This window comes from Leopardus geoffroyi, chromosome B3 (assembly GCF_018350155.1).
Source record: "Leopardus geoffroyi isolate Oge1 chromosome B3, O.geoffroyi_Oge1_pat1.0, whole genome shotgun sequence".
NCBI lineage: Eukaryota > Metazoa > Chordata > Mammalia > Carnivora > Felidae > Leopardus > Leopardus geoffroyi.
In genome coordinates, this window is record NC_059337.1 from 114,971,265 (window position 1) to 114,988,349 (window position 17,085).

Genomic DNA, 17,085 nt, shown 5'->3' on the forward strand with positions numbered 1-17,085 from the left:
ATGTCTTATGTTCGGATACTTAGGAAGTGAACAAATTGAAGTAAATCCCCTCATCATCTTCTCTGGAACAAGCCTTGGAGGGGGAAGCTAAAGCTATTATTACCAAAATAATAATTTTGGGGAGTATCTGTTGAGGCAATTAATCTATTTCATTCCTGACACCACTGGTAGAATTAAGAATTAAGATGTTACTGCTCTGAGGGGCAAGGGACTACTTCTTTCCGTGCTATGGCTAAAAGGGTTGTTCAAATAACCTCAGTAATTCCAAAAGGCCTGAGTGAACACTCCCTGAGTCTCTAAGTTTCAAACAAACCATAAGAAGTACAATCAGGGTCCTGACAATACAGAGAGCAGTGGCTGCCTCGTGGGGAGGCACCTAACCACCTAGGATTTTAAAAACAGCCAGACGAGGACAGCCAGTGCTGTCAGAAAAGCTCCAAGAACCCCACAGACTGCAGTGCTTAACTGCTCAAAAAGTCAGTTTCTACTAGTTCCTCTTTCATCGTCTGTACTTCACATGCGTTTGCAACCAACTACTCGTGACCAATTAAAACAGTTGTCTTCCAGCTACAAGGGAGGAAGAAGCAGATGCCCAGGCCTAAGCCACTGAGAGTGAACGCATGTCTAGAAAAAGGAGGAGAGACAGAGCACGCACACATATGCAGGGCCTGTGAAAATGCACGTACAGCTGTTTCCAGTCTACATCCTTGGCCTGCTGGCCGTGGGGGTGGCTGCAGCAACTGGGCAGTGAAACTGCATGTTTTTCCCCTCTATTCAGGGAAAAATCTGTCATAGAACTTTCCCCCTCTTTAACTACTGATGAATCAAGAGCAACCCTCTTGCAAGAACAACTCAAATGGCCATTCACAAGGGCACCAGAGGAAGGCAATGTCTTGGATTCTAAGGAGTTTCTCAGAGAAAAGTTAAAAGGGAGAAAGCTTTCTTCACGAGAAATATCATTATAGAGTAGCTGTTGAATAACCCTCAACAATATCCCTAAGAAGGCAGATATTATTACTATGGTTGTACTGTTTATATTGCTAATATTCTTCCTTTACAGATGAAGAAATAAGTTTGGCACGGTTAAACAATTTTTCCGAAGGCTAATCCAGAAGACAAATGGATCAGGTGTTCAAACACAGGCCTACCAACTCTATTACATTATGCTTCTTTCCATAAATAGTAAGGTCTTAGCATAGAGGCATATCTCAAGGGAAGCAACTCTATCTGTGAAAACCCTAAAGATCTTTACAGCAAGAATTAGGAGAAAGGGAAGGAGAAAGTAATATGAAGATTTTCTAGAGACACCCACCTCCACCACATGTTGCCAAACTTCATTACTTCCATACCTAAGTTACTAGGGAGCTAGTATCTTAATATACATAGCAGTAACAATGTCTTACATTTGAAACGCATAGTTTTCAGAAAGCTCCCAAAACTGTTAAATCATTTCATGGGAGGAGAAGGATTTTTACAGAAGAAACTAACGCTCAGACAATTGCTGTAAGGTAACTCAATCAGCCAGTTAGTGGCAGCACTGGACTTGAATCCAGGTATGATTTTAAGCCTAATGCTTTTTCCAATACACCACACTGGCTCTATACATAACTGTTGTTCTGTTTATTTTAGCTTCAGAATGACCACATAAAAAAGATGCTCTTCCTATGTACTTCAGAAGAGCAAAACATTCTGATGGGCCTGTTCTTTGCCACAGCAAAATTCCCAGTTCTACTCATTCCTCTAATTTTTAGAGAGATTTCTAGAAAATGAGTTATTTTTTTTAATATGAAATTGTCAAATTGGTTTCCATACAATACCCAGTGCTCATCCCAAAAGGTGCCCTCCTCAATGCCCATCACCCACCCTACCCTCCCTCCCACCCCCCATCAACCCTCAGTTTGTTCTCAGTGAAAATGAGTTATTTGATATCAAGTAAAAAACAGCTTACTCTTGCCAGGTAGCTAGTTTTATGGTGGGTATTAGGTCTTACATCTCAAAATGATTTCCTCAGCCTACTGGGAAGCCCCAAGCAGATTACTTAGCCAATTTGTTAAATCAGTACCATTTATATAATAAATACATTTCAGCTCTTTGGAGTTTGGAACTGGAGTTCCCCCAGTGATTTTCAGTCTTTGTGAACAGGAGAGTGGAGAAGAAAAGGATGCCCTTGCTTTTGGCTCACACTCAGGACTGCTCTCCACTAGTTCTCTCAGCATTTGGTATGCCCTGCAAAGCATACAGCAGGCATGCGTTAAGTGCTGATGGCTTGTCTTATTAAGGCATATAAGCAAGGCAGTTTCCCCATATTAGCCTGCCTTAGTATCTTCTGTTCAACTGGTAGGCAGGCATGCATAGAGTGAGTGAGCTCGGCCTCATCCATATTTTGTTTAAATCAAAGAGGCCATAGATTAAAGTAGGAATTTCCCCTCAGACTTTTTGTAATCTGAGCATTCAAAGCTAGAACCCACAGGCTGCATCTACCTCATATACTATGCTTGGCTTGCCGAACACTGCTGAATGTTTTTAAAGTTACAAATTCATTGCCAACATTTAAATAGAGAGGTTACATATAAAAATGAGGGGTTCTAAATATCCCTGAAGCCAGGTTTAAGAGTAGGGCTCAAAACAGGAGGAGTTGAGAGCCTGTATAAAGAGGCAGTTATACCATTATGCTCCCCTCTGAGCACACATGGCCAGGAAACTGCCCATTCCCCACACAGGCAGAGACCTCGGGGTGGGATTAAATACAAATCTGTGTATAGATCTGTGAGAGCCATAGCTCTATTCTCCTATTTGGCTCTTAGAATCATGGCTTAACTACCAAGCAAATACCACTAGCTCAAAGATTCCCATTCGGGGAAAGTAGCTGATTTCAAGAGCAGAAAGTCAATAGAGAATGTCCAATATTGAAAATTCAAAGATATCAGGAGTTACAGGAAAAAAAAGGAACTGTTGTGTTTAAAAAAAAAAAGAAAAAAGTTTTGTAATATTATTTGACTTAAAAATATGTACCTGTATTATTTTGATAAAAAGAAGTACTTACTTATAAAAATAGTGAAAGTTATGAAGAAAGAATAAAAAGAATAGAAAGGAACAGGAAAGATATATGAACAAGGGAAAAGAAAAGAACGTGGGTGGGTTGTCAGAAGAGTGGCAGGATGGCTGCATTCGCTAAATGAGCCAAGGTTCACAAAAAATAATGCAAAAAGGTGCTTACACACAAAGCAAGACAATGATCAAAGGGGCAGACTTATTGTGATAGACTAATGTTGAAGGGCAATACAGAGAAAACAAACCCCTCCGTTACCAGTTAGCAAATCCAACAAGAAAGGTAATCATAACGTCCTATTCTTCCCTTGTGTACAAAGAAACCCAAGCATCAAGTAAAGGACGGGAATCCAGGGCCAACCACAGCCCATGTGGAAACCACAGAGTTCCTAGCCAACTCTAAGTATGAGCAGATCACGGGTTCTGGGGCCTCCAAAAACAGCTTGAGTGATCCCGAGTGTATTTCCTGAAACACCCGGTAGCACACTAAATATCAAGGAGCCAAGATTTTCTCTGGTCAGACTTCATCTGTTGAGCTTATTCAGTGAACCCTTAAACAGAGGTAGAGCAAATCCAGAGGAGAGAAATCAGTAGAGCAAAGAAAACAAACATCATCTCTTTGAAGAACTGCTAAACTAAACATGGGGGGTGCTGTCTCTGGAGAAGATCTAGAAGAGGACATGAGTGCTACCTTCAAATGAGTAAAAAGCTATGAAGAGGAAGAAGGGCCATTCTCATTAAGCCAGCACTCAAGAAACTACCGGGAAACAGAGTAAGACTTATGGAAGAACTTTCTAGTCACTGGCATTACCCTGGGGGAACAAGCACTTTATCATGATGGATATCCTGGCAGAGGTTTTAAGTTATTCCTCAATAAAAGTGTACTTAAATATATGTAAGTTATAACTCAAGAAAAAATGATTGTGGGGTTGGGTATGTGAACAGAAAATTTTATAGACCACTGATCTGGCCAAATATCCATGCAGTGTTCATGGGATGAATGCTGGGATCTCATGTCTTCATCTTTATTTAGTTGAGAAAATTATATTTCTATTGTGATTTATTCTTTGATTCATAAGTATTTATTAATTTTTCTTTTTTTCTTGAGGAATTAAAAAAATATCTAGAAAATAGTGCAAAAAGGGGAGATTCATAAAGTTGAACACCCTTATAACCAACATCCAGGTCAAAACTTGGAATATTTTCTGGCCATTTTCATGCCCCATGTGCCTCATTCCAATTACAACCCTTTCCCACCCCCTTAATCAACTATTATCCTGATTGCTATATTAATCACCTCTCTGCATTGTTAATAATTTTATTCATCCAAGTGTGCATTTCTAAAACTTCAGTTTTGCCTGGTTTTTGTTTTATTTAATATGTCTTTTACATTTCTTAAACAATAGGTTTCCTCCTGTCCATCTGCTCTTTTTCTCATTAGAATGTATTTATTGGAGAAAACAGGCCATTTGACCTATCATTTCTGACAGTCTGGGTTTTGTGGATGGTATCCTCACACCATAGCACAATTTGCTCCCCTGTCCTCTGTGCTTCCTGCAAACTGAAAGCTGGATCCTGAGGTTTTATTCCGAGTTGTTGTATTTGGCAAGCCTATTAGTAGTATTGTACTCTTTTATCAGGAGGCACACAATGTCAAATTGCTTTTCTTTTTATGATGTTGGCACCTGTCAATGCTCAGTATTTAGATGCATTAATTCATTGAAGCCTGTAAGTGATTACATTAAAATTCTATAATTTCTTTGCAAACATGTCTTTATTAAACCTACATTTTTGGTAGATATTTTCCCTGGATATAGAATTCTGGGTTGGCAGATTTTAATTCTCTAAGCACTTTAGAGATGTCATTCTATTATATTATGACTTCCATAATTTGGCCATCACTCTTATTGTTGCTCATTTATAAGTGATTTGTACATTTTCTTAGGCTGCTTTTGGTTTCTCATTATCTTTTGTTTTCAAGAATTTGACTTATGATGTGCCTAAGTGTGTTGCATTTATCCTGTTTGTGATTACTGAGTTTCTTGAATCTGAGAATTAGTATATTTCATTTGGGGAAATTCTTTTAGCTATTACCTCTTCATATATTGTTTCTGCTTCATTTTCTCTCTTATATTTCTGGGACTTCAATTTCATATATGCTAGATCATCTGTGTTCCACTTGTCTCTTACACTGTTCTGCTCTTTCCATTCTCTGTTCTCACTGACCTTTGATATTTTTTATTGACCTGCCTTCTATTCACAAGCCTGTCCACTGTAGGTTAAATCCACCCAGTGCATTCTTAGTTTTAGAGACAGTTTTCAGTTTTAGAATGTCTACATAATTGTTTTCTAAATAGATCCCAATTCTCCATTGAGATTCTCCATGTTTCTTCTATTTTCTTTATCACATTTATAATATTTAAGGTCTTCATCTGTTAGTTTCAATATATGGATAATTTTGTGGGTTGGCTCCTATTATTTTTTCCCTCTTTATTAGTGGCCATATTTTTATGCCTCATAATTTTTTATTGTATGCTGGACACTGAGTGTGTGTGTGTGTGTGTGTGTGTGTGTGTGTGTGTGTGTATGGGGGGGGGGAGGGAGAGACAACCATAGAGACTGCTATGGACTGAAATGTCTCCCCCAGATACAAATGTTGAAGCCCTAATTCCCAATGTGACTGTATTTGGATATAGGCTTTTAAGGAAGTAATTAAAGTTACATGGAGTCATAAGGGTAGGACTCTACTCCAATAGGACTGGTGTCCTCATAAAAAGGAGGGACACCAGTAATGTGTGTGCACAGAGAAAAGGCCATGTGAGAACACAGTGAGAAGGTGGTCATTCGCAAGCCAAGAAGAGAAGCCTCAGGAGAAATCAAACTTGCCAGCATCTTGACCTTGGACTTCTAACCTCCAGAACTGTGAGAGAAAATACATTTCTGCTCTTAAAGTCACCCATTTTGTGGGATTTTGTTATAGCAGCCCAAGAAGACTAACAGACTAAAGCTGATTTCCTCCATACCCATTCCACTCTATAGAAAATAAGGTAAGGGGCTGATCATCCTCAATCTAATCAAGAGGAACTAAGTCAGGGCTTGGTTGCTTCTTTAGTAGGAATAAGTCTACTTCTGGTTTCAGAGGTCTCAAAGGCAAGACCTGGAGGGTATATGTGGCAGGTGCCTTCCTCTAATTGGAGTCTGTGTCCTAAGCACCAGAAGATTGCGCAATCTCATTCAGCCTTTCTGGTCCAGCCTCATTCTCAAGTGTAAGCCTCCTGGGCTTTTAATGGGGAGTCTGACAAGTCTCTGTTGTCCGCTGTTCTGAATGTTCTGTCCTTTGGAGATTTTAAGCTTAGCTCTTTATCCTCCTTTCCTGTGCAGGTTCACAATCTGGCAAATGCCCAGTGGAGCAGGCCCCTCCCACTAGGGAGCCTTTGCCTCCAAAACGCTGTGTTAAGGTGGGAACTGAATGTTGCCTCTCCAGCCCAGCCCCCTAGCTCCCAGGACAACCCCAGCACTCAGCAAAAGTCCTACGGGGAAGAATGGCCATGGGTTTGAGGCACTCCTAGATTGTACTCTGTCATATCAACCCATGTGGTCATTGCAAATTCTGATTTCTTCTGACCCCCAGCAGCCTGCCTGAGGCAGCCCAATCTGCAGCCTCCGCCCAGATGCGCCTAGGAAAAACAAAGGTCAGCACTTTCTGGTCGGCTAGGAAGGGCTCTTCCTTCTCCAGAATTTGAGTTCTTCTAGCACGCTTTGTTGCCGCAGCTCTCTGACACCTTTATGGCAGGAGCTACCTACTGCTTCCTCTGCTGGATCTAGTCCTACAAATCCTTTTTTAAAAACAAATGTTTGTTCATTTTTAAGAGAGAGAAAGAGAGTGTGCGTGCATGTGCGAGCAGGGGAGGGGCAGGGAGGTTGGGGGTACAGATGATCCGAAGTGGGCTCTGACAGCAGAGAGCCTGATGCAGGGCTCCAACTCACAAAATGAGAGATCATGACCTGAGCCGAAGTTGGACGCTTACCTGACTGAGCCACCCAGGTGTCCCATAAGTCCTTTTTTAATAGAAAATTTACATTATTCTGTTTTCCTCCTTGAAATAATATTGCCACATTACCTACACTCCCCCCCCAATTTCAGCCTAATATATTTTTGCAACTTGGAGGTTTATATACCTCACAGCAATGCACAATGTTCTAGGGTTCAAATGGTCAGAAATTTATGGAGTAAATTTCTGAAAGGTTTTCTGGGTGTTTTGTTTTGTTTTCTAAAGTAGAAGGGAAAGGGGGAAGTGGGGAAAGAAAATGGGTACTTTCTTAGGAATACTGATTTTACGAAAGAATACACATGGAATTTGAGAATTTAGAACTGAATTCCTTTAAAGCAGCTGTGCCTATAAAAATACTTGGAAAGTCTAGGTATCCATATCCTGGTTTTAATATTGGAATCCTAAATCAGCTATCAGGTCCCTGCCAACTCCAAGACTGCATAGGTATCTATACTTAAAAAGTCAGCTTGGGGTGCCTGGGTGGCTTGGTCGGTTGAGTGTCCGACTCTTGATTTTGGATCAAGTCATGATCCCAGAGCCGTGGGATTGAGCCCTACGTCAGACTCCACGCCAAGTGAAAGCCTGCTTAGGATTCTCTCTTGCTCCTTCTGCCTCTCCCCTACTCGTGTGTGCTCACACACTCTCTCTCTCTCCCTCTAAAAAAAAAAGTCAGCCTAATTGTGGCCCGTACCCTAAATCGGTACAAAAATTAGCTAGGAGAGGAAAAAAACCTAGACTACCATTGCTAAATCTTCTCTGTTCTCTCTTCATACAAACATGAAAAAGATTCCAGAGAACAGTACCACAGGAAGGGGGTTGTCCACTTTCTATTTTAAAAGTCACATTGACTTAATAATTAAGAGCTTTTTTAGATCAGGTAAAAGATAAAATTAAGCCCAAAGATTATTTCTCAGCTAATCAATCTAGAAGATTAGGGGGGTAGGAGACCTACTACAGAACTACCTCTAGAGCTAGAATACCGCTTTGCTTCAGATAGACTGCTGCTGTCCCATCTGGTCGTGCTTCACAGGTAAGCTGCTTCCTCATGCTTTCCAAATTCCAGAAGGGAAAAAAGGCCTTTTGCAACTTGTTTAGTAACCAGACCACAGTAATAGGATAGTTACATCAAAAGTAGGCTTCAACAAGTTTTGAAAGGCAGATATTTGGTAACAATATTGTTAATTTAGTAATGGGCAAGCCAACAACTTCCCTAAACTCTGAGCACTAGACAAATTTTATGTACTACACTTGGCTTAGTCTCCTATTACTTTCCTAATGGCCATTTTCCAGTTTGATGCCATGTATCACTGGAGCAGATGGCTATATTGAGCTGTCCTTGAGAATAAAAAATAGACATTTTCCTACCAGTAGGAAGCAACCAGTGTAAGACTCAACTGAGCCGAGGACACTATTATCAAGAATGAAGAACAATCCATGCTGTTTGAAAGCACAGATGGCCTAGATCCAAATTTATGGAAAGCTGCAGGTGTTTTTCAGAATACATCTAGAGAAAACGCAGAAATATTTCTTCCTAATTTCTTTGATATCTGGGGTCAGCCAAATCCAGGGAGTGAGCCTATCCATCAACAAAGAAAGTTTCCCTTTACTTGACATCACCAGGGAGGCCAAAGGAAAGGAAGAGGCCCTAACAACTCTTTGTACATAACAAACAGGAATGTGCAGATGGATAATAAAGAAAAAGCATGTAAAAGCAAGATAAAAATATTACAGGTGTGAAAATATACATAATGGAAATCTATGAAGTCTAAAGAAAAGTTCTTAGGAGGAAAAAAATCTGAGCATCACTATGTCAGTAAGGATCTGTATGAAGGTTAGAGTGAAATCTGGCTTCTAATTTTTATGCTAGTTTCCTTTGGTTGCTTTTCTGATAAGCTTATTCTCTTAAAAGAGAAATATCATCCTCTATTGCTACAGATCAGTCCTTTCAGGGTACAGCATGCCAAAGGTCAGTAGAGCCAACACTGAGTAGGTTCATACTAAGGATATACTCACCTGCTTCTGGATCTGCAGGAATTCTCCACATATACAGGTTAAAGTCATCAGAGCCTGAAAGGATATACTGTTGGGATAAAAAATATATATATTTATTATTTATATATTGATATACATCTATCTACCTACGTGTACAAAGATTCTTTTTACTTTTTACTTTATTTTTTAAGTTTATTTATTTATTTTGAGAGAGAGAGGGTAGGAGCCGGGGAGATGCAGAGACAGAGAGGAAGAGAGAGAATCCCAAGCAGGCTCCATGATAATGTGGGGCTCGGTATCACAAACCATGAAATTATGCCCTGAACCAAGATCAAGAGTTGGATGCTCAACCGACTGAGCCACCCAGGTGCCCAAGTGAGATTTTTTTAAATAAATAAGACAAATGGGCACATATTCATAAGGCGTCATGCAACAAATACCCTCTTTAAAGTGTTTGCCAATAAGGGGCACCTGGGTGGCTCAGCCAGTTAAGCATCCAACTTCGGCTCAGGTCATGAACTTGCTGTTCATAGGTTCGTGCCCTGCGTCAGGTCAGCTGTGCTGACAGCTCAGAGCCTGGAGCCTGCTTCAGATTTTGTGTCTCTCCCTCTGTTCCTCCCCTGCTCGTTAGCTCTCTTTCTCAAAGATAAATAAAGATTTAAAAAAAAGTATTTGCCAATTAAAAGACTCATTGGATAAAATTCAGCCAAAACCAAACAACCTAATTCAAAAATGGGCAAAGGACTGGAACAGACATTTCTTCAAAGAAAACATATAAATGCCTAAGCAGCACATGAAAAGATGCTGAGCATCACTAATCATTAAGGAAATGAAAAGCAAAACCACAGTGAGATACCACTTCACAGTCATTGGGATGGCTACTACCAAAACCCCCCAGAAAACAAGTGTTGGGCAAGGATGTGGTGAAATTGAAAACCTATGCACTGCTAGTGGGAATAAATGGTGCAGCCACTATGGAACACCATATGGAGGTTCCTCAAAAAGTTAATCATAGAACTGCCATATGACTTAGCAGTTCCACTCCTAGGTATATATCAAAGAACTGAAAGCAGGAACTTGAGCTATCTGTACACCAATGTTCACAGAAGAATGTTTATGATAGTCAAAATGTGGAAAAGATCTAAATGTCCATCAATGGATGAATGGATGAATAAAACGTGGTATATACATTCAACGGACTATTATTCAGCCTTGAAAAGAAAATCCTGATACATGTTACAACATGGATGAATCTTGAAGGCATTATGCTAAGTGAAATAAGCCAGATACAAAAAGACAAATATTGTATAGTTCAACTTATGAGGTACCTAGAGTAGTCAAAGTCATAGAGACAGAATGTAGAATGGTAGTTGCCAAGGAATTGGGGGGGAAGGGAGGAATGGGGAGCTACTGTTAAACGGGTATGGAGTTTCAGTTTGGAATGAACAAGTTCTAGAAATGGACAGTGGTGATGGTTACACACCAATGTGAATGTAGTTAATGCCACAGAATTGCACACTTAAAAATGATTACAATGGAAAGTTTTATGTTATGTACATATGTATGTGTGTGTGTGTATGTATGTATATGTATATATATATACATTTAAAATTTTTATTATGAAGCATAGTTGACATACAATGTTATATTAGTTTCAGGTGTACAACATAGTGACTTGACAATTCTACACATTACTCAATGCTCACCATGATAAGTGTAGTTACCATCTGTCAGCATATGCCATCAAAATATTATTGACTATATTCCCCATGCCATACTTTTCATCTCCATGACTGAACTTATTTTTTTAATTATTTTTTTTAATGTTTATTTATTTTTGAGAGATACAGAGACAGAGTGTGTGTGGGGGAAGGACAGAGAGAAAGGGAGAGAGAATCCGGAGCAGACAGGCTCTGAGCAAGCTGTCAGCACAGAGCCTGACATGGGGCTTGAACCCACAAACTGCGAGATCATGACCTGAGCTGAAGTCGGACGCCTAACCTGATGCCTGAGCCACCCAGGCACCCTTTAACTTATTTTAAAACTGGAAGTTTGTGCCTCTCCCTGGAAACCACCAGTTTGTTTTCTGTATTTATGGGTCTGTTTCTGGTTTTTATTTTTGTTTTTATATTACACATATAAGTGAAATCATATGGTATCTGCCTCTGACTTATTTCACTTAACATAATACCCTTTAAGACTATCCACACTGTTGCAAGTGGCAAGATCTCATTCTTTTTTATGACTAATATTCCATTACACACACACACACACACACACATACTTTCTTAATCTATTCATCTATCAATGTATACTTGGGTTGTATACATCTATCAATGTATACTTCCGTAGCTTGGCTATTGTAAATATTGCTGCAATAAACATAGGGGTGCATATATCTTTTCATTTTCCTTGAGCAAACACTAAGTAGTGGAATTACTGTATCATATGGTAATTCTATTTTTAATTTTTCAAAGAGCCTCCATATAATTTCCATAGTGATTGCTATGTTATATGTATTTTTATCAGAATTAAAAAAAAACAAAACCTTTTAATGCAGAAAAAAAATTAGGAGCTTCCCAGAGATCTTTTTTTGCAATGGTAAGCATCCTAAACTTCCCTGCTGTCAACTGACATCTTTGAACAGGAAGCCATTGCCAACCCAGCCATGAATTAGTGCCAGGGGCATAAGCAATCCCCTTTTATGTGGCAGCTCCAAATTACTTCATCTCAGATAGGACACTGAACCAGATTGATTCTAATTAGGACTTATAAAAGCATTGTCTAACATTGCCTAATAGCAACAAGTCAGCAAATCTGACTGCTCATTTACTTGCAAAGATGAACAAAAGTATATTACTTTAAGTTGAAGTCAGCATTACTTCTTGTCTTTTGGTCTCATCTCCTTATCTTCCCAGAAAAAGAAAGGCCTATAGTTTTCTAAAGAAAACTTACTTAAAAATGACAGTGTGAACAATTCCAAAAACTGTTAAGTTCAACATACACACAACCTCATGTCTAATGTAAATACTTTACAATAATTAAAAATCAATTCAGCAGTCTTCAAAATACTTGTGGGAATATGAGAAAGGAGGCAAAGAAAGACATGTTTAAAGATAAAGCAAATGCTACCCACAGGGGCTAGGTCATGTAGCCCAGGGCACAGTGGAAAAAGAAATGGGTCCAGTTTCCTCATCTGGTTGCTCTCTGTTATTGTCTGAATGTTAGTGTTCCCCCACCAAATTCACATGTTGAAATCCTAATGCCCAATGTAATGATATCAGGAGGTGGGGCCTTTGGGAAGTGTTTAGATCATGAGGGTAGACCCTTCATGAACAGAATTAGCACTCTTAATAGAGACCCAACATATGTCCCAAGCTGCCTTCCACTATGTGAGGACACACAGAGAAGTCCACAGTCTCCAACCCAGAAGAGGGCCTTCACCAGAACCCTTGCTGGTCTTGAACCCTGATCTTGGACTTTGAGCTTCCAGAACTGTGAGAAAGAAATTCCTGCCTTTTATAAGCCACCCAGTCTGTGCTGTTTTCTTATAGCAGCCATAACAGACTAAGACACTCTCTGAAGCTCATTTAATTCTAAGATTCTATTATTACTCTGGAAGGAATGGTAGAAATCAGATCAGAGCTAAAAGTCCCTAAGCGGCTGGCTCATGGTTACTTGACAAGTCATTACAGAAATATGCTCAAGACAAGGACACTCAAAGACTAATCTTATAAGACTTCAATTAAAAAGTTTCCTTAACAACATCAAAAAACAACTTGGTTTTAAAAATGGGCAAAGGACTTGAATAGACATTTCTCCAAAAGAAAAAAATATATAATGGTCATATACAAATGGCCAATAAACACATGAAAAGATACTCAACATCACTAATCATTAGGGAAAATGCATATTGAAACCAAATAAGATACTGCCTTACACTCATTAGGATAGCTAATATAAAAAAAAAAAATAGCTAAGCAAAATTAGTCAGAGAAAGACAAATATCATATGACTTCACTCATATGAGGACTTTAAGACACAGAACAGATGAACGTAAGGGAAGAGAAGCAAAAATAATGTAAAAACAGGGAGGGGGACAAAACATAAGAGACTCTTAAATATGGAGAACAAACAGAGGGTTACTGGAGTGGTTGTGGGAGGGGGAATGGGCTAAATGGGTAGGGGGCATTATAGGGAATCTACTCCTGAAATCATTGTTGCACTATATGCTAACTAATTTGGATGTAAATTAAAAAAATAAAATAAAATAAAAACAGCAAGTAGTTCCTCAAAAAATTCAAACATGATTAAAATTACTACACGATCCAGCAATTCCACTTCTGGGAAAATATCCAAAGAATTCAAAAGAGGATCTCTAAGAGATATTTGTACACCTGTGTTCACAGCAGCATTATCACATTAGCCAAGAGGTGGAAGCAACCCAAGTGTCCATCAATGTATAAAAAATGTGGTTAATACATACAATGGAACATTATTCAATCTCAAAAAGGAAGGAAATTCTGACTTGTGCTGTAACATGGATGAATCTTGAACTTGCTAAGTGAAATAAGCCAATCACAAAAACATAAATACTGTATGATTCCACTTATGAGGTGCCCAGGGTAGTCAGATTCATTGAGACAGAAAGTAGAATGGTAGTTTCCAAGGACTGGAGGGAAGGAGGAGTGGGGAGCTGCTGTTAAATGGGTATGGAATTTCAGTTTGGGAAGATAAACTTCTGGAGATGGATGGTGGAGATGGTTACACAATGATGTGAATATACTTAAAGCTACTAAAGTATACACTTTTAAAAAGTTTCCTTAAAACAAGAAAAAAGTGAATCCTTGTTGCCCTGACTTTAGGATTCATCCAGTAACTAACTCCCTGTAGTTTATAACATTTTCCTTGTTAAAATTAGGAAGCGGGAATTCAGTAGCCCAAGGGCTTTCCTCTCAAGCCTGTTTGCAAAACCACCTACTAGTTAGAGGTAAAGATTCATTGATTACATACTAACGAAGCATTTCTGTGCCAGATACTCTGGGGCTTACAAAGATATGTAAGGTAATACCTGGGTTCCCAAGGAGCTTAAATGAGGTAGAAAACATACATGTAGGTACATGACTACCATTCCATGAAGTAGAAATCACTAGGTGCCATTATGAGAAATAAGATGACTGGTGATTCACAAGAGGCAAAGCAAGATAGATTTGAGCACTGAGCTGGCCTTGGGTAAAGATGTGAAAAGGTGAAAGGGAGGAGCAAAGGTAAAGTAATGGGTGCTGTTTCAGCAGTAACAGGAAGTATGGCATAGCTCGATCCTTGATGCCCTGCTCATATCCCTCAGGCCTTATTGCTGCATGTACTCTACCTGATCTCCAACCAGTTATCTAAGCCAAAGCCTAGGAGGCTGCAGGCTGTTCTGGTGAATGAACACTTCTCAGAAGCAGCACTCAACCAATGACAGATGGGAGTTGGTGTATCAATATTCCAGCTTCCTTGTTCCCAGGTGAAATAACTCTGAAATATATGTTCAATACACTCTCCCCTCAGGATCGAACTCCAATTGCCCACAGTTGTAGCTGGCTCGCTAAACCACTCGTCCTTTCCCTATCTTCCTTCTCCATTCCTCTACTATTTCCTACATTTCCAAATAAATTATGTGCACCTAAAACTGGAACACAAAATAAGACACATGTGGAGACAGAACATAAAAGAACTGTCCACTAATTATTTGTGTGGGTGCATGTACATATATATATATATATATATATATATATATGGCATGAAACTTATTTATTACTCAACATCTCATTTCATGCTCTATGTTTAAAAGAGGCTATAAGACTTTATAGACTTCCTGCTCCCTTGCCCCCCCCCCCAACCTTTCTCAAACTAAACAAACAACAAATATTAAGAAAAGGTGAAAAAAAAGTGAGACAAGGCCGGGCTTATCCGAGGTTTACTATTTCATAGTGAAGGATCAGTGCTTGCCTATTTGTTCAGCTATTCAGCGGGGAAAGTCATGACCAGGTAAAAGGGACTCCCAGACAGAATGCTGACTCAGAAGACTGCCTTAGAAGGAAGAAAACTCCCACAGAGTTAAGGCCTCTTGGATTTAATATGACAGCTCCTAAAATATGTAGAAAATGCATACAATGTACAGGCTTCCCCTCAGGGATAAGGGCAACTCCTGACCCTCTCTTCCTCTTGGAACCATCACAAGGGAACAGCTTGGGATGATTTCCAAGGCGGGGGTCTTGACCCACTGCCGTCTAGTCAGACCGTTTAAGTGTTCACACACTGGAATCACAAAACTGCCCTGGAATTCATTTATGGCATTTCATGGTTGTCTGCTGGGCCCCTTCCAGCATTAAAAATTGGCTGCCTGGGATACTGCTGACTGTGGGAGACTGAAATAAAAATGAGTTCATCCTTTATTCATTAAACAAATATTTACCCAATGTCTACTATGTGTTGGGCACTGTTCCAAGGAAAGAAATACAGAATTGGTCAAAAAAGATGCTGTCCCTGCCCTCATGAAGCTTACATTTTATTGGATGGGGACAGAAAAAATTATATACATGTGAGAGGACAATGGGTAGAGGAAAAAAAAAGATAAGAATATATTAAATATATATATACATATATATTCACATATGTATGTATGTATCTGATGGTGGTAAGTGTTATAAAGAAAAATTAGGGGTGCCTGGGTGGCACCGACTCCAGCTCAGGTCATCTCACAGTTTGTGGGTTCAAGCCCCATGTTGGGCTCTGTGCTGACAACTCAGAGCCTGGAGCCTGCTTCAGATTCTGTCTCCCTCTCTCTCTTCCCCTCCCCTGCTCATGCTCTGTCTCTCAAAAGTGAGTAAAAAGTTAAAAAATAATTTTTTTAATAAATAAAAATCAAGTTATTAAAAAAAAAAGAAAGATTAAACAGGAGGTTAGGACATATAGGGAGGGAGTACTGGGAGTTTGTTATTTCTGTTTCATATACAGTGGTCACAGAAGGCCTCTCTGATAACATGGCATTTTAAGCAGAGCTCTGAAGGAAGTGAGAGAGCAAGTTATAGGAGTATCGGGAGAAGAGTACTCCAGGAGAGGGGATGGAGTTCTGAATTAATTTAAAACATATGGTAGCCAAAAGAGCTCTTCTTCTTCTTCTTCTTCTTTTTTTAAAGCCTTGCAGGAATACAAGATTATTTCAAGTGGGCTGAGTGCAGAGATACGTTTAACATCATCGGGGAAGTTGGAAACATTCCCCTCTTCTAAGGCTGTGTTGGAAGGGCCCACCTCCTCCTGGAGTCGGACTGGAGCCTCCAACTAAGGCCCTGTTAAGAGACAGTCCTTAAGAGGACAAATGGGCACTGTAGGTCTTGATTGGCTTTCTCCCACAAATATTTAAATATTTGTTGTGGGGTGCAAGGAAAAACGAGCAAGAAAGCAAAGACCAAATAGTATCAACACCAATCAGTACCAAAAAACCCGGGGCACCTGGGTGGCGCAGTCGGTTAAGCGTCCGACTTCAGCCAGGTCACGATCTCGCGGTCTGTGAGTTCGAGCCCCACGTCGGCTCTGGGCTGATGGCTCAGAGCCTGGAGCCTGTTTCCGATTCTGTGTCTCCCTCTCTCTCTGCCCCTCCCCCGTTCATGCTCTGTCTCTCTCTGTCCCAAAAATAAATAAACGTTGAAAAAAAAAAAAAACCCAAAGTTTACAATTTATACCCAAACGTAGAAACATAATAATTATTTGAATTAACCAGAAAATTGAACATCGCCTCAAGTGGTGAAACTGAAGGTATGGGTTTCTCTCTCTCTCTCTCTTTTCCTTTTTACCTTGATATCTAATTTCAAATAGTATCTGCCATTCTTACCCAGGGATTCTGGTGTTGAATCTGAAGCTGACCTGCAATAAAGGCTTCTGGCCTAGATAACAGAAAGGTTCAGCAGCACATAACCCCTTAAAAAAAGATAAGCTATAGGGGCACCTG

General features: G+C 39.7%; 1 protein-coding gene across 4 annotated transcripts in view; it reads right to left on the reverse strand.

Annotated features, from left to right (window-relative positions):
• Positions 1–17,085, reverse strand: part of DCAF5 (DDB1 and CUL4 associated factor 5) — a 109,349-nt gene that overhangs the window by 19,789 nt on the left and 72,475 nt on the right. For all 4 annotated transcript variants that reach the window (XM_045448107.1, XM_045448108.1, XM_045448109.1 and 1 more), the window contains exon 7: positions 9,114–9,180. In XM_045448107.1, coding sequence (XP_045304063.1) covers positions 9,114–9,180 — 67 coding nt within the window. The remainder of the gene's footprint in view (positions 1–9,113; positions 9,181–17,085) is intronic.